At 34.8% G+C, this 27,270-nt stretch overlaps 2 protein-coding genes across 6 annotated transcripts; one reads left to right on the top strand and one right to left on the bottom strand.

Annotated features, from left to right (window-relative positions):
- Nucleotides 1-2,016: 2,016 nt before the first annotated feature.
- On the bottom strand, nucleotides 2,017-5,550 carry LOC112755309 (uncharacterized). 2 transcript variants are annotated; one of them, XM_025803303.3, is made up of 6 exons: nucleotides 5,375-5,550; nucleotides 4,090-4,125; nucleotides 3,527-3,728; nucleotides 2,797-2,872; nucleotides 2,512-2,633; nucleotides 2,017-2,350 (listed from the first exon to the last, which is right to left on the bottom strand). In XM_025803303.3, the coding sequence occupies exons 1-5, from the start codon at nucleotides 5,548-5,550 to the stop codon at nucleotides 2,512-2,514; spliced, it is 612 nt and encodes a 203-aa protein (XP_025659088.1). In that variant the 3' UTR covers nucleotides 2,017-2,350. The 2 variants fall into 2 exon arrangements, with proteins under 2 accessions (XP_025659088.1, XP_025659087.1); XM_025803302.3 differs by having other exon boundaries at nucleotides 2,516-2,633.
- Nucleotides 5,551-5,685: 135 nt separating this feature from the next.
- On the top strand, nucleotides 5,686-10,873 carry LOC112755310 (dolichol-phosphate mannose synthase subunit 3). 4 transcript variants are annotated; one of them, XM_025803305.3, is made up of 4 exons: nucleotides 5,686-6,286; nucleotides 8,366-8,475; nucleotides 9,783-9,890; nucleotides 10,544-10,873. In XM_025803305.3, exons 2-4 carry the CDS (start codon nucleotides 8,374-8,376, stop codon nucleotides 10,601-10,603), a joined length of 270 nt encoding a protein of 89 aa, XP_025659090.1. In that variant the 5' UTR covers nucleotides 5,686-6,286; nucleotides 8,366-8,373; the 3' UTR covers nucleotides 10,604-10,873. The 4 variants fall into 4 exon arrangements, with proteins under 4 accessions (XP_025659090.1, XP_072077424.1, XP_025659089.2 ...); XM_072221323.1 differs by having other exon boundaries at nucleotides 8,366-8,786; XM_025803304.2 differs by having other exon boundaries at nucleotides 5,909-6,286; nucleotides 7,609-8,475.
- Nucleotides 10,874-27,270: the final 16,397 nt, after the last annotated feature.

The following is a 27,270-nucleotide window of genomic DNA, read 5'->3' as shown; positions in this document are numbered from 1 at the left end:
ATCAACAATAACATAATAGAAATAAAATTTATAAGTTGTTAAAAATAAATAAATAATTTTTTTAATTCATAATAATAATAATAATAATAATAATAATAATAATAATAATAGAGATAAATACGAAATTGATATCCGAAAGATTTTGATGCTGATAAAATTATACTTAATTGTTGTTATTGACAAAATAGTTCTTAAAAAATTTTAAAATTTGATAAATGTGTCCCCAGCTCGCCGGAACAAATCTTCGACAAATACAATACTAACGTGGCTACTGTATTTTGGTGACCTGTCAAACCACTCCAAACCCTAATCTCTCCCTCCCCAACGCACACTCTCTGTCCCTCTCCTTCCCATCGCAGCCCTCCCTCAGAAAGACTAGCAGCATCCTCAAGAGAGACACTAGGTGGAATAGGTAGAACTAGTGTTTTAAGGTATGGGACTAGTGGCTTAAACTTCCAAGTGATGATGGGAAAATTGCGCATGGACTTTGAGTCATTGTAAACAATGAAATGAACTTCATGGAAATCCTGTCTGATGGAAGAGGGGCTGCGATGGGGAGGGAGGGAGAGTGTGTTGGGAGGGAGGAATTAGGGTTTGGAGATGGTTTGCCAGGTCACTAAAATACAATGGCCACGTTAGCATTGTGCTTACTAGAGATGTGCTCCGGTGAGTTCGGAGACATACTGGTCAAATTTTAAAATTTTTTGGGGACCATTTTGTTAATAACAAAAGTCAGGTACCATTTTGTCAGCACCAAAATCTTTCGAATATCAATTTGGTATTTACCTCAATAATAATAATACATGAATAAGATAAAAATGTATAACAAATTGAACATATTATATCACATTGTGTGATTTGAATTGGATTGAATCAATTTTAAAAGGTAGATCTGAAATCTGATTCAATCCATGCGGTTTGCCAAATATAGAATCCAATTAAACTCAAATTAATGCAGTTTTAATCAATTTTAGTTTGGATTGGATAAACGGGTTTAATTTGGATCGATTTGAATTTAGACACCTGTTCGATCGGAATCACTATTACTACTGCCATCGTTGGAAGAAGACAAAGGAGAGGGGGAGAGGATTCGAGCATAATCGAAGACGAGAGAGAGAGAGCGAAAGAGAGAGAGCATAGCAAAAGAGAGAAGATAGAGGAGAGAGATGCTCGTCAGAAGAAGAGGAAGGCAGTGACAACGCCAGAAATAGCGGTTGTCGTTGTAGAACCGAAAAGCAGAGAGAGAGAGAGAGAGAGGGGGGGGGCAGGAATGCAGGGAAGGAGGAGTCTCCGCCGCCGTCATGGCCACCGTCCTCCTTGTTGTTGTCGTCGTCATCAAACTCGACGCCAGAACTGCCTAGAAACCACCGTTTTGAATGAGGGCATTTTCGGAATTAAATATTAGCAAATTTCAATCATTGAATGATCAAATACAATACTAAGTACTAATCGCAATCTTCTAATCTCAGTTCTGGTCTCTAGAAACAAACACAACCTTAAGGGTCTAATTAAAAAAAATATATAAAGACTTAATTACAAATTTAATAAATATGGACCAATTAAACTTAAAATAATATATTTATGTATAAAATATATAATTTAAAATAATAATTTTATAATTTTAAATCAGTTAACCATTAAAAAATCAAACTAATTTAACTGATTAACCAATTGTTTGACTGGTTTTTTCAATTTTTGATCGGTTCATTGCTAAACGATTTTTATCCTGAATCGGACCGATGATTTGGTGATCAATTTCTAGTCAACCGAACCAATTTCCAGTTCGGTTCTCAGAACACTAGCTTATACAGATTAGTGCATTTATTTTTTATTTTATCTACATAGGCAATTTTTAATTAAAAAACAAAAATAATGATTAAAAATTAGAAAGAAGTTGTGCGTATGAACGTATCAGATTCTCTTAAGATAACTGATACATAAAATTCACCTATGACAACTGATACATAGATGATACTCGTAACATAAAAGAGGTCGAATAAAATAGGGCACACTGAATCGTTGCAACATATAATTCATATTTAATAGCCACATTGGTCAAGTATACACAATTTGGTTGTCTATAAAAAGCTTAAAGTAGAGGGTTAACAGCAGTAGCTTACACTGTTTCCTCTTCAACATTACGATGCTTGGAGAAGCATCTCAAATGGCGAAGGGATATATAGCGATGGTACAAGAATACAAGAGTATTTGGGAAGGAATGCAAAGATTTGAAACAAAATATACAACTTATCTTATATTTACAATAGCTCCAATGAATATGTGCATTTGCAGATAGCCCAAAATATAAATGACTTAGAAGAGCATTCACACAATGAAGCCAAGACTGCTCCTGTGGATGACATAACCATAATTGAATAAAAATTAATTAGGAAATCATAGATGAGAATTTCATAAATGGCATAAAACTTTTATTCATTTGTTCCTGTTTAGGGTGGGGGGTTATCATGTTATATCATTGCCATTCAAAGGAAATTATTTCTGCTGCAGTACCTACGTTTTGGGATGCAGGTACTCGTCCACACTGAGAGGTTTCGGACCGCCATACCAATCGATTAGAAATATGTCTTCTATTTCTAATTTGAAGACTTGAAAGTTGTGACCCTCAGGCCAACCTGTTAAAGAATACCAAAATTAAAATAGCGGAAATAAGTTTTTTTTAGCAAGAATCAAATATATAATGAGGAGAAAGCTGGTCATTGAAAATTTGCAACTAGTCAAATATCTGACATAAAACACACAGGATTCTAATCTAATTTAATGATTTTCAGGTATTACCCTTCATCTCTGAGTGCTTGGAAAACAAGGAAATTCTTGCAAATTCGGCTTCCTTGGAATCATCAACCAATTTAAGCTGAAACACAAGAGACAGCTATCAAAATCCAAGTTACTTATCATCAAAGGAAGCACAAAATTTCTTTATGATTTTCCCTTTCCTATAATAAAGCTGTTTAAAACTTTAAGAACATAACGTATTATACAGGAGGACAAGAAAACAAGTTGGCATTTACAAATCAATGAACTACAGACTTTTAAATATGACCACAAATGTTCTTCAGAAACCAGACCTTGCACCTATATGGAGGATATTTTTGTAAAAATCTGCATCAATTTATATAGTGTGGTTCACATTATCTTGTATAATTGACAGGAAAGAAGTATATGAGTAAAAAAGGTAGCATTGTCCATGATAATGTCATTCTTTTGCTTTTCCTTTTGAAGAAATAATCCACAAGCTGGAGATTCAATGAAAAATTTATAAAGTAGGACAAAGATCCATAGATATTGCTACATCATTAGTTGGCCACTAGACGTAATGTTAATTTTATTTTCGCCCGAAACATCATGTTCAACTAGTCTGGAGGTGGAAAACAACCAAAGAGAAAAACCTAGCATGAAGGAAGACTGAAAATTTGAAGAACAGAAAGACCAAGATCAACTAATGGGAAACCATAGCGGCAACACCTACATGAATATATTCAACTGAATTTCATTTTTTTTCACACACCTTTCCAGTTAGAGTAATTTTTGAACATGCAGGGTTCTCTGGGTCAAGGTTACCGCAGGTCCCGAGAGGGTATTCACTAACTGTGAACGAGGCTCTTTCATCTTTTAATGCATTTCTTGCCGTTGGATCAAGAGTTGTCAAGTAAAAGTATGGGATGCCACTGCCTTCATTGGGAGGCCCATCGCTAAATGATACCACATTCCTTCATATAGATAATAAGATTTAATTACTTTGAATACTGGAAATTATTAAATTACACAATGCAAATCCAATGGTCAAATAATGTTGGATGTAATAAAAATTATTCCTTTACAGAAATATACGTTTCGAAGGAATAGATAATTTAGAAGGTTGGTCAAACTGAAGGCAGAAGAAATTAGCAAACAGCAATTGAGATTAGCATTTATTCTTCCATTTCGTTTTCATTGGCCTCGTACAACGAATAATATGCAGTTGTGCAAAGATGTTCTTTTCCGAGAAATCGACAATCTCAGCCTTTTCAAAATCACTTGGTAAAAAGCAATTTTCCTGAATTCAGCCTGATAAAAGTAGGAAATGCTTACCCAAAGGGCGCTCCATCCAGATCAGTTGAGATAGTACTGCAAAGAATCAAAGAAATGCGCTTGAGAAACATAATTTGAACTTTAGACTTCGAAACCAAACAGTTAAATGATAGAGAACTGACTAGACATAACACATCGAACACGGTTAAGCAACTGCCCCGTACTCATAAGGCAATTCCCTTGATCTCAGTGTGAAAATGGTTAAGTATTTTGAGGTATCATCATAAATTTTATCCTGATTCATTTTTGCAACAATATAAAAGACAATGACATATGAGAAATCTGAAACCAAAACGTCATCGATTTTCAATTTAAGGTGGTCAATGCACATCATCTATGGTTTATGTTTGTCATTACTCATAAGTCACTGCACATCCTTCCACTTTATCCTCCTACAGTAAATCATCTTGTAACACAAAGCCATCGTAAATTAAGGCGACAATTACATAAAGGTATGTGCATCATGGATGGTAGGAGTGAAAAATCTAAGGAAGAAGGCAAAATGTAAAAATTGTCACTCTATAGTATCAGAATTCCCCCTAGTGGGGTGAATTCAAACATGATTCATGACAAGACACAATCGAATTGTTTGATCCATATAACTAATCCTTTTCCACCTTTACAGCTAGGGAAATAATAAGTTCAATTTCATCACAAAGCAATGAAGTACTCATTAGAACGATAACAGATAATCAACAAGATTACAAGAACCAACGTTCTAACATAAATAATCAACACAAACCAACAGCGAAGATCAAACTACCACAATATCATTAACCATCAAGTACTCCCTCCATTTCAAATTAATCATAGCTGTCACTCTTTTGGCAAATTAGAAAACCAACGTATCCATAAACAGAGTTGAAGTCAACAATTAATTTGAGATTGAGGGAGTAAAATTGCAATTAAACAGGGAAAACCAAGTATGGAGTTATGAGCTACAGTCACACTAAGTGAGAGTAAAACACAAATTAACCATCCCATAACTTATCAAGTGAAATAAAATATAACAATTCTATGCGAACAAGTTACTTTTGTAATCAAGTATAACCGAATTTTTTTTCTTCTTACGTGTCTCTTTTGGACCGACTTAGGTAAACTAAGTTAAATAAGTTGATAATGTAGCATCACCGCATGCAAAAACCCATAGAATATGAAAAAAATAGTATGTTGGTAACCGATTCCAAAGAGTTGTTTGCCTCTAAAAGTTCTGAAATAGAAATTCATGGAGCAGTAAGTAGTGTATTTATATCAAAATTAAAGGAGGGAGGAAAAGAGTGTATACTTCAAGACACCCCAGGAATTGAGAGAAAGTAACCAGCGAGCGGAGGCAGCAGAATCGTCCGGGTCAGGTTTCGTTTGGATGGAGAGGAATTGGCCTTGTGCAATGGAATTAGAATCCTGAGAACCGACCAAGAAAAGCAGATATGAAACCCAGATGACCTTGATCACCGTCAACATGGTGGCTTTATTGTTTTACGGCACAGGGCAACTGGGCAAGTACATTACAAGCCAGCCACAAGGAGTAAGAATTTATTGCGTAGGTAGAAGTAAAAGTAACCTCGATTACCTTTTTTTTAAGCGGGCACCTAAAGTGAAATTCCCTAAATGCCGCTCGTATAAAAGGAAAAGGTGAAAGATCCCTAATTTTCATGGTTTTGTAAGCCGAACCGAACCTGCCGGTCCAACAACAAAAACCGCTATTTTAAAATTCGCTTTAAAACCGTTGAACCGGCCGAAAATCGGATGGTCGGGCCGAATTGGGACCCAGCCGATTTTTATGAAACAGCGTCGTTTTGCGTTTTGTTTTAAAAAAAAAGAGCCAGGTTCTCGTCCTCCGTCACCTGAAGCCCTTGCCCAGTTGCCCCCATCTCGAGCCCCATTTCTGATTCCTCAGTCTCATACATACTCTCATTATTTCTCCCCAAAACACAACCCTAACCTCCATCGCGCCGCCGTTGGTCTCACTGTCGCCGCCTGGTTCGTCGTAGTCGTTCGCCAATCTTCCTGTTTTGTCGTGCTCCAAGGCCCTTCCATTCCCCCGACGCCAGCGTCTCCAGGTCCTGCTCCGCCGTCGTCCCTCTGTCGTGTTCGTCGCCAGCTCCCCGTCGTCCGTCGCCAGCTCGCCAGTGTTCGTCGCCAGCTTCCCGTCGTCTGTGGCTCTCCCTCAAATCTCTGGTCACTGCCCTCGCCGAAGGTAATGCCTCGGATACTCCGTCAGTGCTCGGTGCTTTTTCTTGGTTGATTGGCTTTGCTCACTGCTTGATAATAAATTTTAACTCTGTTACTGGCTTGTTCTTGTTTGTTCTGGGTTGATTAACTGTTAGTGGTTTGTTCTTGTTTATTCTGGATTGATTTACTGGCTTGTTCTTGTTTGTTCTGGGTTGATTAACTTTTACTGGTTTACTGATTGATGATAAATTTATACCGATAAATTGTTACTGGTTTGTTTGTGCTTTTATTTTTTTCTGTTGTTAACTTTTGTTAAAGTTTCTTGATGATAAATTTTATGATCATTGCCTAAAGGAATACTTGTAATTTAAGTTGGTGCTTAATACTCTTATTGTATCACATAGCTCACTACTAGTGCCTGCTGTTCGTGTTTGTTTTTTAGTTCAGAAATTATCAAATTATATTGATTATTGAATGTTTCTGCTCTCTACTGCTATGCTGTGTTGTACACTGGTCTGTGTCTTCTTTGCTGCGGTGCTGTGTTTTTTGGCTCACTGCTGTTCACTGCTGAGCTTTTTTGTATTTAATTAAGTCAATTAAAACTATGCTTTGGGCTTAATTGTGCTTAGATTATTAAGTTAGTTAATTCAGCATATGTTCTGCTGTGCTGTTGTTGTGCTGATGTTTTGTGTTTTGTGATTTCTTTGCATAGTGATGTACTGCTGGAAACTGAATTGCTGCTGTTTTGTGTGTGTTTGTGTTTGTTTTACTGTTTTGTGATTTAATTATGCTTAGATGTTGACTGTCATGATTATTTATTTCAGTTATGTAGGATTCTGTGATTTCTTTGCATAGTGATGTGCTGCTGGAGATTGAATTGCTGCTGTTTTGTGTTTGTGTTTTACTGTTTTGTGACTTAATTACTCCTAGATGGTGACTGTCTTCATGATATATTGATTTTATTTATGTAGGATTTTGTGTTTTTTTACCTAGTGATGTGCTGCCAGAGACTGGATTGCTGCTGTTTTGTGTTTGTGTTTGTTTTATTTGTGACTTAGTTATGCTTACATGGTGATTGTCTTCATGATTTATTGATTTTAGTTATATAGTGTTTTGTAATTTCTTTGCGTAGTTATGTGCTGCTGGAGACTGAATTGCTGCTGTTTTGTTTTTGTGTTTCAATTTTGAGTTTGTACTTAAATAAGTTCATAAGACTTTGGTTGATGACATTTGTTTAGTGTTTTAAATTTAGAAGACATCTTAAGATTTATATTAGACTAAAATTATGTTTTAGGATATTTATTTATAATTTATTTATTATTTTTTTATAACGGTTTTTTTGGTTAGACCACGAGTGAACCAGTTGGACCAGTGAACCAGTGATTAGAGCGGTTCAATGACCGATTCGGCTTTTAGAACCTTGCTAATTTTGAACCTCTCTCTCAAACGGCTGCGCAACACTCTCTCTTAAACTTCCAAGTGATGCTGGGAAAATTGCGCATGGGCTTTGAGTCATTGTAAACAATGAAATGAATTTCATGGAGATCCCGTCTGATGGAAGTGGAAAAATAATTAATATTGATCAAGTAGTGCAAGAGGATCTTTTTCTCTTACTGATTCTAGTTACTATTGATTCTTGTTTTACCTTAGCTGGTGATAGTAAATTGTTCTGCACTATTATGTGCCTATTTGTTAATTGTAATTGCAATTGCATGCACAGATTAGGCTATATATCCATTTTAGCAGTTGAATACATTTGATAAGCGATAGGTGCAGATTAACTTTCATTTGTTTTCAACTTGACAAGGCCTTTTCCAAGCTCTATCTGGTTAGATTGTTCTCTTCCATTATTTTTCTATCTGTTGTCTTAATTTATCCTTTTGCCACTTGCCACCACCATTAACGGGATTCATGATACTGGAGGGATGTTCTTCGATTCTTTTGTTTTGTCTTATTTTTTATTTTTATCTTTATATTTGTTGCAATGGAGCTCTCAGAAATTTTGTGTTTTTATCTTTAGCCACCTAAGAGAGCATCCAAACATCCTCATAATATCCTATGTAATAAGCATTTGATAATATTTATAGACTTTATCAAATTTCAGATTGATAAATGAAGCACATTGTGAAGATTTTCTCATTGGTGGTGGCCATCACTGCATTATGGATTGGCCTCTTACAATCATCTGTAATTCCACGTAGTCATACTTGGCTGGTAAGTACTTATGTCATCATATGCTTGATTCTTTGTTTATCTTTTTAGTTTTCTTTTTTGGGTTTCCGAAAATTTTGGGCAAGGGTCACATGCAAGCTGTGTTGCAACTGGTATGGCAAAATTGCCAAAGTATCCGTATCTGGTAGTCTGGTATGTATACGCTTCTGGTCCGCGCGAACACTTCTAGGTACCATGATCTCACTTACCCACCACCATTCTTGTCCTCCAATCATCGATGGCAACAAAACAGCAGCTGCCCGACGATGATGTGAGCAAGCTTGATCAGCAGTTTCAGAGGTGGTGGATCCATGGTGAGTTGCCACTTGTCATCTCTGCTGTGTCTTGCGGACAGCCTTGAGCTGATCATTCCTAGTCACACACTGCTGAACGCCATAAAACCCTCTTGCTTTTCCTTTTAAAGTATTTTAATTTGTTTATTTCTCTTTTTTTCCCTCCATTTTCTGCAATATGGTTTGGGATTTTCCTATATTTAGCAAATATGTGGTTAGTCGAGATTGAGTGGGTAAATATATACAAGAGAGTGCAGACCTTGGAAAGAAAAAATTATTAGGATAACTCTTTTATAAATCATATGAATTTTAGTTTAGTGCATTTTAAGTAGTTTAGCTTTCTGCCAACGAGTTATAGCTCAAATGGCATAATCTCCCCATACTCACCTAAGAGGTTGCGGGTTCGAGTCTCCCTATCTTCGGTATTAAAAAAAAAAAAAAAGTAGTTTAGCTTTCTAATTATAGATGAAAGTTTGAGCAACACTATACACTATATTATTTTTAGGTTAAAATTGGTATGTGTTTCATTTATCATATAAAGTTTTAGTTTTTACATTGTATAAAATTAGCTAGATTTTTGTATCATTTAATATATACATGGTGGCTATGAAACTTTGGCAACACCTTAAAAGTGTAGCTAAAATTAAGGTCACACTTCTTACTATTTGGAAACACTTTTCAATTTGAAAATTCTAAGACAATAGTGTGATCAAGTTAAAAAGTTTTGCCAAACAATAAAATATGACCTAAATTTTAGCTACACCTTTTTCACGCGTAAATACTCCACTCTTTTGTAAAAAAATTGTTTTTTGTATGTACTCGAATCCGCACCATTCCCTTACCAATGCAACATAGCATGCAACAGACCTTGTTAATTTGTTCGCCCACAAGCAAAAAGCTTAAATCTTTTCCCACTGAACCAATACCATTGGCAATTTACTTTCGTCATTATTGTTATTATTATTTTAGAATGATAATTTGCATGATACTGACTATACCTTATTTCTGTCCGCACAGCTACCAGTCTATTTTGTTGTGTCTTTAGGATGTTATGGTCTGTTAATGGTTGGAGTTGGTCTGATGAATTTCCCAACCTGTCCTCAAGAAGCTCTGCTGTTGCAAGAGGTATCATTCTATCCTTCTGTTGGTATTGATGTCTTCTATTATTAGTCATGGCATGTGCATTTCATAGTGCCTGTCATATATATAGATATGCTTGGATGTGAGTATGAATTGAAATAATTTCAGGATAGAAAAATGTTTTCATTTCATGGATACTTTTCTTGTTTGTTTTTAGAATGTAAAACTGGATATTGTTGAGATTAAAAAGGTTGTTGGAGGAGAAGAGATCCTTCCAAAAATGAAGTTAAAACAACTGTAAAGGAAAATAAAAAAAATAATAAAAGGAAGTAATAATAACAGATTTGCTAAACTACCCTATCCAAGAAGTTCACTTGAAAATAGAACCACAAAAAATGTCAAATATTCCTTCCTCAGGTATCGCAGGTTGTTCTGTATCTTGGGCTCCAATGTAATTCACTTCAATTCTTTACTGGTTTTGGTATTAACCATGTAATTTTGATGGTCCTAATGTTTTTGGTGTTTTGTTGTCGTTTCATCTACGTATTGATCCTTTTACTTATGGGAATGTTAAGCATGGGGCAGAAGGATTAGAATATAATTCTGGTCTCCAAATAGAACTGATTTTTTAAGTAGTCCTACAATTGTTAATGTTATTATGAATGCGCTTGTTGATTAAGAATGTTGCTTCTATCTAGGACATTGTGGAGGCCAAGGAATATCTGAAGCAAAGAGGAGTTGATGTTAGCTCTAGCTGATAATAATTTGTTGATTCAGAATTAGCTGCTAACTATTACTTAATGGGAGTAGCAAAGAATTTTGTCAAACAATGTACGCAAATACTAAAACGGGAAATGTTTGGACTAGCACTACTGTACATGGAATTCTTTTTACTTCGATAAACTTTTCTTTTTATCTTTTTTGTAATTAAATTTTGAATCCTGACTATGTTTATGAAAATGTTTCTTCCAAGGCTTTTCAAAGTGAAATATGAAAGCGGACTATTGGGAAGAGAAGCTTTTTGTCGACATTCCTCGTGAATACAGAGGCCCTTATTACATTGTTATGTTCTGTTCAAAAGTAACAAAAGAAAGCTCGTTCAACAAGTTGTGCGATGTGCACGATGGTTCCATATCAGAACCCTATCACATGATTTTTTCAACTTATAGATCTTCTCCTCCAAGAAGACTTTCCTCCCAACCAATTCGATTGTTCCGACTTCGAAGGTCGACCTCTAATTTTGACAGTTTTTCCTCCAATTTTTCTGTTTCTTGTTGTAGTTCAGCCGCCTGCTCAAGTTGTTCTAATCAACCGCGATGCCCATGTACGAGTCTCAGTATCTCCGTGGGATGAGGTTCTTCATCTTCAGGTGGATGGATTTCTGAATGGATTCGTCGTGGAGGATGGTTTCCTAATGTTCCCTTTCCATGGGGACCACTCGTTCTTTCTTGTTGGAGAGGTATCATGATTGCTCTATCGTCATTGTGAGGATCTGGTTCAGATTCAGAGGCCGTATGTAAGCCTTTAAACTGGTCGTCCGCTATGATTGGGTGTAGTTTTCTAGGTCTCCGGCAACGGCGCCAATATTTCGAGGGTTACCTGAAACTGGATTGTTTTTAGCCAAGACGTGAGATCCAGTATCTTTCTGTGACAATGTCTGACTTGTATCGAGACCGAGGTGCCGTCGTCCGAGTTCCTTGTAAGGAGGTAGGGGGTGGTACCTGCAAGGGACTCCGATACTTAAGTTTCAAAGGTTCAAAGCAGGTTTTTAATAGATTGGGGTCTGAATTTACGTGAGAGTGTCAGTGTATTTATAATAGAGTAGATAATCACTTTTTAATAGATTGGGGTCTAAATTTACGTGAGTGTCCGTGTATTTATAGTAGAGTAGATAACCACTTTTTTAGAGTAGTTCCACCTTTAATGGTGGATAATTGTTTCCTTTTTATAGGAAAGTTGTTGAGGTCTCATCTCCAGATAAGTGGAAAATATTACCACAATGCCCATGTACGAGTCTCAGTATCTCCGTGGGATGAGGTTCTTCATCTTCAGGTGGATGGATTTCTGAATGGATTCGTCGTGGAGGATGGTTTCCTAATGTTCCCTTTTCATGGAGACCACTCGTTCTTTCTTGTTGGAGAGGTATCATGATTGCTCTATCGTCATTGTGAGGATCTGGTTCAGATTCAGAGGCCGTATGTCAGCCTTTAAACTGGTAGTCCGCTATGATTGGATGTAGATTTCTAGGTCTCCGGCAACGGCGTCAATATTCCGAGAGTTACCTGAAACTGGATTGTTTTTAGCCAAAACGTGAGATCCAGTATCCTTCTGTGACGGTGTCTAACTTGTATCGAGACCGAGGTGCCGTCGTCCGAGTTCCTTGTGAGGAGGTGGGGGTGGTACCTGCAAGGGACTCCGATACTTAAGTTCCAAAGGTTCAAAGCAGGTTTTTAATAGATTGGGGTCTGAATTTACGTGAGAGTGTCCGTGTATTTATAATAGAGTAGATAACCACTTTTTAATAGATTGGGGTCTGAATTTACGTGAGAGTGTCCGTGTATTTATAGTAGAGTAGATAACCATTTTTTTAGAGTAGTTCCACCTTTAATGGTGGATAACTGTTTCCTTTTTATAGGAAAGTTGTTGAGGTCTCATCTCTAAATAAGTAAAGCTGAACTGCAATCGTCCCATCCGATCTCTATGAAGTCGAATAGATATAGTAGCTGAATCTCTTGAATAGACTTTTATTTTTTTTTTTTTTGGGCCTGACTATTATTCATTGGACCAGAATATAAACATATAGTATAAAGCACAATAGTAGTAATTGTAACCCCTCATGCGTGCTTAGTAAGACCATGCTCGAATGTCCTTCAAGAACATTGTGTCTACAACCGATGCACCATATTATTTTAGAGATAGTATGAAAAAGAAAAGAAATGAGATAAGAACACAAATTCTCAGTAGACATGCTCCTATATAACACCTCCGTACTTCAAGCCCATTTTTTAAGATTTAAAAAAAAGCATGACATGTTACATAATTTTTTTGGACGGATATAAGAAAGAAGAATTTTGAAAAAAATAACCTTGACATAATCAATTATGCAAAAGGAGAAATTTGAATGAAAATAATAAAAAAATATAGATATATATTTTTTTACGTTAAAAATGGTTTTTTTTTGTAATTTTTATAAAAGGTATTGAGTTTAAATTGTATATAAATTTAATAGGAGTTTTTTTTTAGCAAAAATTCTTATCCCCAAGGATTGTCAATTACCTTCTTTTATTGAAAGACCATCTCAATTATTTTATCTTATTGTTTAATGATGTAAAACACTTAAAACCCTGCAATAATAATAATAATAATAATAATAATAATAATAATAATAATAATAATAATAATAATAATAATAATAAACATGTCATGCACATATTAAAAAACACACATACGATTTTTACATAGACGTGGTATCTTCTAAAACTCTTTAATTCACCTCGAAGGCTCGAACAATATGCTGTTGATCTTTTTTGTATTTATGTACGAAATTTGTGTGATAAAAAAAGATTGAGAGGATGAGTTCTCACTCCTATTAGTATGTGTGTTAGGTGGTATTTAAATTTTAGGGATAAGTATTGTTTTGATTCCTAAGATTTAGGATCAAAATCAAATTCGTTTCTAATGTTATTTTTAATTTAAAATCATCCCAAATTTTTTATTTAGTATTAAAATCGTCATTTTTAATAAAAATTTTTTAATTTTATTACTAAATTACTCCTATCCTAATAAGAAAATTATAAAATAAAAAAAAAACGCGGGATAAAAAAGGAGAGAAAGGAAAAGGGCGCAGGGGGGAGGAAAAAGGAAAAGGAAGAGGGGGAAGGGGAGAAGGGGAGAGGAAAGAAGAGGAGGGGGGAACGGGGGACGACGCTGGAGAAGCTTGGAGCAGCCGTTGCTGTCGGGAATCAGAACCAGATGGAGAGAGAACTCGCGAGGGAAAGAGGAGACACAAGCTAGGGAGTCGCATTTTGCCACTGTTACTGCTGCTACCAATCTTGCCGCCACTTTGTGTCCTCGCTGCTGCACTTCGCCGATTTGGCTTCTGCTTCTGCTTCCGATTCTGCTTCAACATCTGCATATTATTTTTTTATTTCACTGTTGTTGTGTGTTAATTTTGTTGTTGAATTTGATGTTGTTAGTTTCTGAATTTGAATAATGTGTTATTGTTGGTGTTCTTGAATCTAATTATTAATATTTGGTAGGAATAAGAGAGGTGATGATAGCGATAAAGGTGGTGGTAGTGAAGGATATTTTTATCTGTAAAAAGTCAAAAAAAAGATTTTGATACCAAATAAAATGTTGGGGACGATTTTAAATCTAAAATAATATTGGAAATATTTTTACCTTAAACTTTAGGAAGCAAAACAATACTTATCCATAAATTTTAAAAAGATTTTGGAAATGGTTACACTTTCATTCAAATTTAAAATTTGAAATTTTTACCCTCTTATTAACTGCATATCTATTTTTAATATATAAAATTAAATGTATAAATTTACTCATGTTACTTTTAAGACATGTTTCTCCTCCCACTAATCCTATGTCAGCGACATCACTTACTTGGCAAAATTTTAGAATCAACCACTCATTTTTTGCCAAATCAACTATTATTTTTAAATCAGCAAAAAAAATATACAAAAAAAAAACTAAAAAACACGGATAATTAGAAATTAATAATGTCTAACCAAATTTGTAACCTACAAAGATATTGAATCCATATTCCTATATTTATTATATCTTACTGTTGTAAACAATACAATAAATTTATAACCCCAATAACTAATTTTGATAAATAACTCATTAAATATAATAAACATTCATATTACAAATGTCATAATAATATTATTAATCATAATAAATTTTATGCTACAAATATTCAAATTCCATACTATTTGACCTACTTATATAAGTCTCTTATCACTATTCTTTCAAATAATATCAAATTTAGCACAAAAAATTTATTTCCGAAATACACAACATCTCAAACTTACTCGATGGAGTATCATTATTTGGACAATATCACCAAACAAACAGACAATTGGTTTATCAAAGTTTGCGTAGATCGTCTATGGAAAACATTAACACCCACAAATGAAGAGGAGTCTATTTGCTTAGAAGTGATTATATTAGATGAAAATGATACAACTACATTTGTGGTACATGTAATCAAACACCACAATATCCAACAATAAAGTAACTCTATATACTTTTCATAATCCCATTTATCAAATTATTAGTTACTAACCCAATACTTATTTCAAATTAAAGTGCTACAATAATTTTTGTACTATTTGATGGCGAAGAAAACAAATTGTTGGGCACAACTGCTTCAAATCTAATGACACTTCAAAAAAGTAATGACATTGAAGCACCATCCCAATTGAAAAATTTGTGCAACCTCACACATATATTTGAAGTCAAAGTAAATAATTTTAACCTCAAAAAAGGTTGTCAACAATACATTATTACCAAGACATTTGTTCCAACCAAAAACACTAAACTTCAACACCCATTACAACAAATAAATACTTACTCAAGACATCATTTTTATTTCTAATTTAAATTATTCATTGATTATAGGAATTAACTTCGCCAACACTAATATCATCAGACGAAGATCACATACCCATCAAGAGATTAAGGAGAAAGAAAACAAAATTCAAGACACATTTTTCGGAAAAAAAACATACATGCAAAAATGGAACAAGCAACACAATAAAAAATGCATACAACTCAACAATTCATAAAGAACATCCCTTCATAAGAAGTTACGACAACCAATAAATTATTTTTAGATAAATTAAATTCCAAAAATAAATTTAAAGTCTCCTGGAGGTATATGCTCTTTTTATTTTGTCTACTCCATTAATGTGGTTCTTTTCTTGTCTTTAACTAATAATTATATATTATTTAACAAGTATTTTAGTTTTGATATAGATGTGTTCTATCTTATTGATTCTAAATTTTATTTCAACATGTCTTGGTTTCTTGCTCTTTTATTTCATAAATAAAGATATTATTTATCTTACTTTTATGAAAAAGGATTGGTATATAGATTATTTTTTTATTAGTTTAATATCGATGGTAATTAATTATAGTTGGAATATATAAAAAAAACATAAGGTTAACCACAAAATATTTTTTTTAATTTTTATCATTTGAAATTTTTAAAATGAGACGAACTAATTTTTCTCTCTCTCTCAACTTTCAATCTTCCTTTCTCTCCTGATTCATCAAATCATTAACATCATCACTTGAATAACTTAGAACATGAGGTGAGCGTGAAGAACAATTAAATTATGAATTGAATTAAAAAGTTGTGAATGGCCAATAATTATCATTGACGCCGTTTTCTTTCTTTCCCTTATTTTTCTTTTTTCCCTTTTCTTTTTCCTTTTCTTACCTCTTCCTTCAAATTCGTCTAATAGAGTTTGATGAGAGTCTATTCTTTTTTGGTGAACATAATTGTTCCGATCAACGAATTGGAAGGAAAAAGATCTGAATTCTTATTACACTGTGATTCATTGATTTCTCAAGATGATAGACATGACAAGCAGATCCCCGAGTGGTGATTTTGATAACTAGAGCAATGTCAATCTCTTTCATCAACTCACGATTCTTCAATCTCAAAGAGCAACACAAGTTCAATTCAAAATCAATCAAACTCTTATTTTATTCCACCCTAGAGAAAATCTAAGTAGTAGAAGTCGTGAAGCTACAATGACATACTCTTATTATAACAAGTAAGGCCACTGACGTTAGGATTTTTGCTAGTAAAAAATGTCATAAAAATAGTTGCGTTGTAGATATAGTTTCTAAACCAACAAAAATCTCTTCGTACAAACGTTTTGGTTGTCACAAGTAACAAACCCCTTTAAAATTGATTACCGAGTATTTTAAACCTCAGGTCGTCTTCTCAAGGAATTGCAGGGAAGTATGTTCTTATTATTGGTTATGAGTTTGTAAATTGGGGTTTTGGAAGTAAGGTGGGAATATGTTATATGACAAGTAAAATAAAATAATAATAATAAAAATAAACTCTTGGCAAGGTATTAGAACTGGAGGTCCTATCCTTATCAATTGTAATGAGAATTGGATTTTTCTCCCACTTTGTTAACCTCTAACTATGAAGGTAAGTTAAGTGAATGAATTAATTTTTATTCCTCAGGTCCTAGTCTTTCTTTGGGAAAGACTAGAGTTATTGGAATTTGAATTAATGAAATAAAGAAATTCAATTTTCAATCAACAATGAGTTTGCCAAAATAAAGAAAATATCTAAATTAAAAAGCATCAATATAAATAAAGCAAAGCAAAATTAAATCTGAGAATACCTCGAATAAAATACATTCAAAGTAGTAAAATCTAACATGGAAAAGTTCATAAGCCAATTGGGCAACATAAATCAAATACAAATAAAAGCATGAGAGTATCTGAAAGTAAAAGAGAAATAAAAAGTAAAAGGAATATTAAACCTGGATCGAGAGTTACACCTAAAACTAAGAGAAATCCTAAATCCTCATCCTAAGAGAGAGGAGAGAACCTCTCTCTCTAAAAACTACATCTAAAATATAAAAAGTGAATTATGAGAGCCTCCTCATGAATGGATGCAGTCCCCCACTTTATAGCCTCTAATCTGTGTTTTCTGGGCCGCAAACTGGGTCAGAAATAGTCCAGAATTCGCTGGTTTCGAATTTTTGCCACGCTGGATTTCCGTCATTGCGACGCGGCCGCATGGATCACGCGGTCGCGTTGCTTAGCGTCAAGGAAACTATAACATATTATATATCAAATCGAAGCCCCGGACGTTAGCTTTCCAACGCAACTGGAACCGTATCCTTTGGACCTCTGTAGCTAAAGTTATAGCTGTTTGAGTGTGAAGAGGTCAGGCTGGACAGCTTAGCAATTTCTCCAACTTCTTGTATTCCTTCCACTTTTGCATGCTTCCTTTTCATCCTCTGAGCCATTCCTGCCCTGTAATCTCTGAAATCACTTAACACACATATCAAGGCATCTAATGATAATAAGAGAGGATTAATATTAGCAAATATAAGTCCAAAAAAATATGTTTTCAATCAAAGCACATAATTAGGAAGGCAAATGTAAAACCATGCAAATAGTATGAATAAGTGGGTAAAGAGTAGATAAAAACCACTCAATTGAGCACAAGATAAACTATAAAATAGTGGTTTATCAACCTCCCCACACTTAAACATTAGCATGTCCTCATGCTAAGCTCAAGAGAAGCTATAAAGAAATGAAGAAGAATGATAGAATGTATGAAATGCAACCTATGAATGCAACTACATGCTAAATGCTTTTACTTACTTGGTTAAGAGTAAATAAGTTCTCCAAGAATAAATATGAACTGGATTTCACTAATTCAAATCATAAAAATGAAGTACAAATAGACTTGCAAGAAGAAAATAGCTCATGAAAGCAGGGAACAAGGAATTGAGCATCGAACCCTCACTGGTAGTGTATACACTCTAATCACTCAAGTGTTTAAGGTTCGATCTCTCAATTCTCTACTAACCTTGCTTTCTAAGGCTTACTCTTCATCTAACAATCAACATAAATTTAATGCACAAATACACAAATCAAGAGGTCTTTTAAGGGTTGTAATGGGATTAGGGTCAAGGTAGGACTGTATTTGGTCAAGTGGACTAAAATCTGAATCCTTAATTAACTTAAACTTTCCACCTAACTTAAACAATCCATGTAATCATAATACCACATCCAACTATCCATTAACCATGTTTTCCACATATTCATGCATTCTAATTTCAAGTACAACTCATATGCATTGCTTTCACCACTTACTTTGGGGCATTTTGTCCCCTTTTATTATTTGCTCTTTTTCTTTTTTTTTTCTCCTTTTTTTTTTATTTTTTTTATATATTATTTTTTTCTTTTTTTTTTCCTCAATGCATATGATTAAAGTATTGAATGCATGAACATATTCTCAACATTCTTTCACATTTTCAGAAAATTCTAACATACTCAATTCTCAAACCAAATGTTTCCAAACCCACTTTTTCCCACACTTAATTCGTGAGCATTCTCACTAGTCTAAGCTAACCAAGGATTCGAATCAAGGACATTATTGTTTTCCTCTTAGAGTTAATGATGTGCTAAAATAAAGAACAAAGGGGTAAAATACGCTCAAAGTTGGTTTGCAAAGGATAATGAAGGGTTAAGGCCATATAGGTATGTAAGCTCAGTGAAACAAATGCCTCAATCATATAAGTGCATGCATACATCAAACCATGGAAATATAGAATTAAGCAAGACAAAGATCACAATTTTAGAGAGAATAACACACACCAAAAATAAAATATTGGTTGATAAAATGCAACAAATTAAATAGGCTCAAAAATCTCACTGGTTTTGTGTGTTCGAGCTCTAAACCATGTTCCAGTATAATATCTCTTCAAACAAGTGTAACAAAAATTTTATTCAAATTAGTGAAATTCTCTAAAAATTTTCTTGAAAAAGAAAATATTACTTCAACCAAGTGGTAAAATATGCACAAAAATCAAACAAACATGCAAATGCAACAACTAACAAGGAAAATAAAACATTGGTGTTTGAGAAGGAAATACTAACCCATGGAGATCGGTATCGACCTCCCCACACTTAAAGATTGCACCGTCCTCGGTGCATGCTAAGATGTGCAAGTGGACGGGTTGCTTCAACTGATGCTCTTCTCATCAAGGAATGTGCGTAGGAACTTGTTTGTCTCTCCCATTAAGAAGCTTTTCCTCTCCCTTTGTGGTGGCCATCCTGAAAGAAGAGGGAAAAGAAGAAAAGTAACCCAAAATAAAGATAGAAAGTAAAGAAAATATGGGTGTTAATGCCAGATAATAAGGGTCTCAATTACATGGTAGCTACAACATGCAAGTGAAAAAACAGTAGAAGTACATGACAGATCAAGAGTGTAAAAATTTGCAACAATGGGAGGAGAGAGTGGGTAATGAAAGACAATGTAAGTTCATGTCAATGCAAATGAAGTGCAAGTATCATAAAAGATTGGCATTGGCAGATAATTAATATCATCCCACAGTGTAAAACAAGTTACTAAGCACCAAAGTAATTCAAGAAAAGATGTAACAGTTGAATAAGAAATTTTTTTTAACACCAATGAAAAAAAAACATGCACAAAATTAAAATGCAATGAATAAATTAAAATAAAATAAAATAAAAGATAATAAGAATGAAAGGGGAAAGAAGGGAAGAAGAAGTAAGTAAGAAAGGAGGTAAGGAAAATTAGGATTGGGGAAGAAAAGATAAGATATTTGGCAAATTAGGATAAGCTGTGCGGCGCAAGCGACGCGGTCGCGTGGGTGACGCGGCCGCGTGGTGCGCAATAAGGTTAAGCGACGCGGACGCGTGGGTCATGCAATCGCGTGACTCGATTTGTGCTAGTGGCGCGAGTGCAGCCTCGCGCTCGTACAACTCTCTGTTCAAAATCTTATTAGTGCCAAATTTTAAGTGACGCGATCGCATGGGGCATGCGATCGCGTGAGTGGGCTTTAAAGGAATATGACGCGGTCGCGTGGGTCACGCGGCCGCGTGGGAAGGATTATGCGTTCAGCACCAATCCAGCACCACTCTCGCACAACTTTTGGGTGTGCACCACTTTGACGTCAAAATCTTGGTCACGCGGCCGTGTGGGGCACGCGGTCGCGTGGGAGGCCATGATTTCCATGCGACGCAAACGCGTCAGCGACGCAAACGCATCAGCAACGCGGTCGCGTGGATTGATTTGTGCCATTGGCACGTCTCCAGCCACACTCCAGCGTGACTTTCTGTTCATTTTTATTTTTCTTTACTCTCCTTGTGACGCGGATGCGTCGCTGATGCGATCGCGTCGCATAGCAAAATTTTTTTTTAATGCAATATGCAGATGCAAATGCAGTGCTTAATGTGAATGCTATGCATGATTCCAGGTTCAATAAAATAAAATAAAAAACAAACAAAACTAAATAAAATTAAAATTGAGAAAGGAATGATTATACCATGGTGGGTTGTCTCCCACCTAGCACTTTTAGTTAAAGTCCTTAAGTTGGACATTTGGGGAGTCCTTTGTTATGGAGGCTTGTGCTTGAACTCATCCAGGAATCTCCACCAATGTTTGTGATTCCAATGGCCTCCGGGATCCCAAACTAGGCGCAGAAAGCCTTCAAGCAAGTTAAAGCAAGTGACAAGGCCCCAAGAGTGTTGATTTCTGGGATGAATTCCGGGGTCCCAGACCTTGCCTTTGCACCCATCTTCTTGTTGATCATCATTTTTCCACTTGGGTGGTGAACAGTCGGAATTATCACTGAGACATTCAAACAGCTTCCTAGACCCATTCAGTTGAGTTTTATACCAACCTTTGCGTTTAAACTTAAAGCTTCCAACCATGATGAACCTTGCTTGACAATTCTTATCACTGGCCATCTTCCTCTTACTCTTAATGCCATAAAGAGCTCTAAGTTGACCATCCGTCTCCAGTAGCCCATATTCAAGTGGGATTAGAAAGCTATGGGATATGAAGTTTACCCACTTGAATGTTGTGAAGGATGATGGCAACTTAGGGGGAGGGGTTTCCAACAACTTTGGCAAGGTAATTTCAAGCTCCACTCCCTTGTGCTCTTTGACTACTTCCACCTCTTTGCAAGCTTCTTCAATTTCAACCTCTTCCTCTTGGTAGCTTTCTTCCAATTCAATCTCTTCTTCATTGCTCACCAAGGGCATGGAAGGTTGTGCTTCTTCTTCTTTAATCTCCATCTCTTGATCAACCTCTACAAAATCTTCAACCATGATCTGCCTTGAAGGTTGTACGCTCTTCTCAACATCAACATCAAACACCGTGGAAGGAGGCTCTGTGACTAGACTTTCCAATGGAGGTACAACATCTCCTAAGTCTGCAACCACTTCTTCCTTTTTAATAATTGCTGCTTTGTCCAGTTGTTTAAGTATAAAATCGTACTCATCCTCTATGTTTTTCTTTTTATGACAACTCCTTTCAACTATTCTTTCATCTTCAAGGGTCTCTCCTACCCTTACCCGTAGGGCCTCCTCTAACTCTTTATGAAGTATGGATTCGCGAAGATGATTCCTTCTTTCCTGTTCTATATCAATAGCATAATTGGGATCATCTTGCTCTCGGATTGATGGATGTGGGTGCTCTTCCATGGATGGTGGTGATGGGATGGAGAGATTATTCTGTGGTTGACAAGGAAGTGCACTAGAGCTTGAGGGTTGATTGTTGAAGGTATTTGGTGGTCTGATTTGGGTGAAGAGAGCTTGTATAGTAGAGTTTAGATCGGCAAGTGCTTTCTCCATGGAGGTTTGGGGTAGATAGGAGGGTTCATTTGGTTCATAAGGTGGTTGGTATGGTGGATGAGGGTTAGGGTCATATGGAGGTGAATGGTGGAAAAGGGCTTGTGAGTATGGTGGTCCCAAGTTGTGTTGAGGAGGTTCATAGGCATATGATGGTGGTTGTTGATAGTCCATTGGAGGTGGTTGTTGCCATGAGGGTTGATTAAATCCTTATGGCTCCTCCCTTCTTTGATTGTTCCAACCTTGATGCCTGTTCTCATTGTAATTTCTTCTTCTTGCAACATAATTGTAACCAGACTCATAGTCAAAGGGGTGAGAATTCATAGTAGTAAATAAAAATTAAAAATGAAAATAAAAATAAATTTAAATTAAAAGGTTATTTAAATTTTGAAATTTGAAATTTGAAATTTTGAAATTTGAAATTTGAAATTTGAAAATTTTTAAATTTAAATTTTGAAAATTTTTAAATTTGATTTTTGAAATAAGATAAGATAAGATAAAAATTTTAAAAATAAAAATTTGAAAAAAATTTTTTTTCGAAAAAATTAATTAAAAATATTTTTGAATTTAATGAGGAAAGAGAAAAACAATAAAATGACACCAAATTTCAAATTTTTAGATCAAAACGAAGAAAACAACTAAGAACAGCTTGAAGGTCAAGATGAACGTGAAGAACAACTTGAAGATCAAGATGAACACTAAGAACAAATTTTTGAAAAATTTTTTAATAACTAAATAAAAACAAATAACCTCTTAATTTATGGAAAAGCAAAAATAAAAACAAAAATAAAAACAAATAAACAAGCAAAAATAAAATATTTACAATAACCAATAATAAGGCACACGTTTGCAATTCCCCGGCAACGGCGCCATTTTGACGTTAGAATTTTTGCTAGTAAAAAATGTCATAAAAACAGTCGCGTTGTAGATATAGTTTCTAAACCAACAAAAATCCCTTCGTACAAACGTTTTGGTTGTCACAAGTAACAAACCCCTTTAAAATTGATAACCGAGTATTTTAAACATCGGGTCGTCTTCTCAAGGAATTCCAGGGAAGTATGTTCTTATTATTGGTTATGAGTTTGTAAATTGGAGTTTTGGAAGTAAGGTGGGAATATGTTATATGACAAGTAAAATAAAATAATAATAATAATAAAAATAAACTCTTAGCAAGGTATTAGAACTGGAGGTCCTATCCTTATCAATTGTAATGAGAATTGGATTTTTCTCCCACTTTGTTAACCTCTAACTATGAAGGTAAGTTAAGTGGATGAATTAATTTTTATTCCTCAGGTCCTAGTCTTTCTTTGGGAAAGACTAGAGTTATTGGAATTTGAATTAATGAAATGAAGAAATCCAATTTTCAATTAACAATGAGTTTGCCCAAAGGAAGAAAATATCTAAATTAAAAAGCATCAATATAAATAAAGCAAAGCAAAATTAAATCTGAGAATACCTCGAATAAAATACATTCAAAGTAGTAAAATCTAACATGGAAAAGTTCATAAGCCAATTGGGCAACATAAATCAAATACAAATAAAAGCATGAGAGTATCTGAAAGTAAAAGAGAAATAAAAAGTAAAAGGAATATTAAACCTGGATCGAGAGTTACTCCTAAAATTAAGAGAAATCATAAATCCTCATCCTAAGAGAGAGGAGAGAACCTCTCTCTAAAAACTACATCTAAAATATAAAAAGTGAATTATGAGAGCCTCCTCATGAATGAATGCAGTCCCCACTTTATAGCCTCTAATCTGTGTTTTCTGGGCCGCAAACTGGGTCAGAAACAGTCCAGAATTCGCTGGTTTCGAATTTTTGCCACGCTGGATTTCCGTCATTGCGACACGGCCGCATGGATCACGCGATCGCGTCGCCTAGTGTCAGAAAAACTATAACATATTATATATCAAATCGAAGCCCCGGACGTTAGCTTTTCAACGCAACTGGAACCGCGTCATTTGGACCTCTGTAGCTAAAGTTATAGCCGTTTGAGTGCGAAGAGGTCAGGCTAGACAGCTTAGCAATTTCTCCAACTTCTTGTATTCCTTCCACTTTTGCATGCTTCCTTTTCATCCTCTGAGCCATTCCTGCCCTGTAATATCTGAAATCACTTAACACACATATCAAGGCATCTAATGGTAATAAGAGAGGATTAATATTAGCAAATATAAGTCCAAAAAAACATGTTTTCAATCAAAGCACATAATTAGGAAGACAAATGTAAAACCATGCAAATAGTATGAATAAGTGGGTAAAGAGTAGATAAAAACCACTCAATTGAGTACAAGATAAACCATAAAATAGTGATTTATCAGCCACACAGAAGATGTGTGCTATAAGAAGCATGGTGCTCCTCCCATTTCCAAGAATGGCAATAACATAACACCACAATCAATCACGTGATCACCGAGGAGCATGATGATATACTCAGTGACAAACAATCCCAGCTCAATTGTCTATAAGAACACTGGAATATCAATATCTGAGTTCACTCCAGAACAAAAATTTGTCTTGTTAGAGTTTATCAAAGACAAAAGTGTGCGAACAACCTCATAATGCAAACCAAATTTTAACTAATTCCATTCAGACCTCCACTCCATGTAAAACCATTGCATTACATTTTAATGCAAGAATTATGAACATTATCAGTCTAAAATATGCACTATGGGTCATTGACTCCGATGTAATAGATCATGTGACTTTCGATTTAAAAGATTTCGCAAATTTTTAAAATATTGCTCCAATCAATGATATTGCCAAATGGGACCAAAACTGTCAGCAACATCATTGGCATAATCACATTCTCTAAAAACTTTTTTCTCAAAAATATTTTGTACATTTCTTTTTTTATTTTAAACTGATCTCTGTGTCAAAATTAACATTAAACTTACATTGCCGATTGTTAATCGATGACAAGTATTGTGAGATACAAGATTGATCCACATAAAAAATGATTGGCATTGCTAAGTGTAGAGAATGGTTATATATAATGAGTAGAGAACCAGAATTCTCTCACTTTTTCTCTCCTTCAACAAAGCAAGCTTCATTGGCGGCAACTACGATTACTACTCATCCCATAACACCTTCACACACTGAGCACAACAACATTTGACATCTTAGATTATGACACATACATTACATAAACTGATTTTATTGAAAAAAATATTATCCTTTTATAGATTTACTGCTTCAAAATTTTCTTGTGACTCATGTCATTTCGCAAAACAAAAGAAATTATCTTTTGATCTTCGTACAACTGAAATAAAAGATTGTTTTTATTTAGTTCATATGGATATTTGGGGTTTTATTTCTGTCCCTTCCAATGAAGGACATAGGTATTTTTTTACTGTGGTAGATGACAAGAGCAGATTCACTTGGATCTTTTTTATGAAAACCGAATTTGAGACATTACAATTGGTTATTAATTTTTTAATTTATCAGAGTACAATTTGAAAAATAAGTTAAGTGTATAAGGACTAACAATGAACCAGAATTCACCCTAAAATTCTTTTTTTTTTCATTAACAAGCATTTTACACCAAATTTCTTGTGTAGAACAAAACGGGATTGTAGAACAAAAATACCAACATATTTTCGGTGTTGCTAGAGCACTGTTGTTTCAATCAAGAATTTCACATTGTTTTTAGCAATACGCAGTTGCTCACGTTAATCACCTAATTAATAGGTTGCTCAGTACTAAACTGGATAATGCTAATCCTTATAAGCTTTTGTATGGTAACTTACCTACCCTTTTATATTTAAGAGTATTTGGTTCTCTTGCATATGTCTTTACATTAACAAATTCAAAAACAAAATTAGACCCAAGAGCCAGAAAAACAGTTTTTCTCGATTTTAAACTAGAAACAAAGGATTTTCGACTTATTGATTTAAAATAAAAGAAAATTTTTATATTTAAAAATGTAACTTTTTATGAAACTCATTTTTTATTTTCATATTTCACTAGCACTGACATTCCTGCGGTACCCATTCGTACTCCACAATGTATTAATCTTTTTTAATATGATACACCATTCACACATTATTTACAATTACTCACACATACCACACTCATAAATTCAAATGAACATTTCTCAAGTTTAGTGCACTCACCAATTTCTTCACACACCATTACACCCATTACCACACCACACACTAACAAAACATCTACATCACAAAACTATGACATCACACATGATTGCATCACTAAAAAATATGAAAGAGTTAAAAAATCGCCTGTTTATTTGAAGGACTACCACTGTATGATAACCCACGCAGTTCACTCTAGCAAATTTGCTAACTCTAACTCTTTATATCCTATCTCACAACACTTGTCATATGATAAACTAATCTCAAAATATAAGTCCCTTTCTCTAGCCATTACCTCAAATCCGAAACCTAGCACTTATGAGAAAGCGGCTGCACATGAATGTTGGAGAAAGACAATATAAGCTGAATTGACAGCTCTAAATCAGAACAGAACTTGGCGTCTCACTGAACTCCCAAAAGGCAAGAAGGTTGTGGGTTGTAAATAAATTTTTTGGGTAAAATTCAATCCCGATGGCACCATAGAAAGGCACAAAGCGAGGCTAGTTGCAAAAGAATTTACTCAAATGCAAGGAGTGAATTATGGTGATACTTTTAGTCCAGTTGTCAAAATGACTACTCTACGAGTAATGTTAGCAATAGCAGCGGCAAAAAAATGGCATTTGAAATAGCTGGACGTCAATACTGCCTTCCTTCACGGAGATTTGGACAAGAAAATTTTATATGAGGATACCATCCGATTTGGCTGTGTCACAACCAGGTTTAGTTTATAAATTGCAAAAGTCTCTATATGGGCTTAAGCAAGCAAGCAGACAATGGAACATTAAGCTCATTCAGACTCTTGTTGATGCTGGTTATAAGCAGTGATCATTCCCTCTTCATCAAGAAACAATTCGAAAGCTTCACTGTCATTCTAATATATATTGATGACTTGGTTTTAACCAGAGATGACATTGGCGAAATCAATTCCATCAATCAAGTTTTGGATGACAAATTC

This window comes from Arachis hypogaea, chromosome 16 (genome assembly GCF_003086295.3).
Source record: "Arachis hypogaea cultivar Tifrunner chromosome 16, arahy.Tifrunner.gnm2.J5K5, whole genome shotgun sequence".
Lineage (NCBI taxonomy): Eukaryota > Viridiplantae > Streptophyta > Magnoliopsida > Fabales > Fabaceae > Arachis > Arachis hypogaea.
The sequence above is the reverse complement of the archived record's forward strand: the minus strand, read 5'-3'. Positions and strand labels throughout refer to the sequence as shown.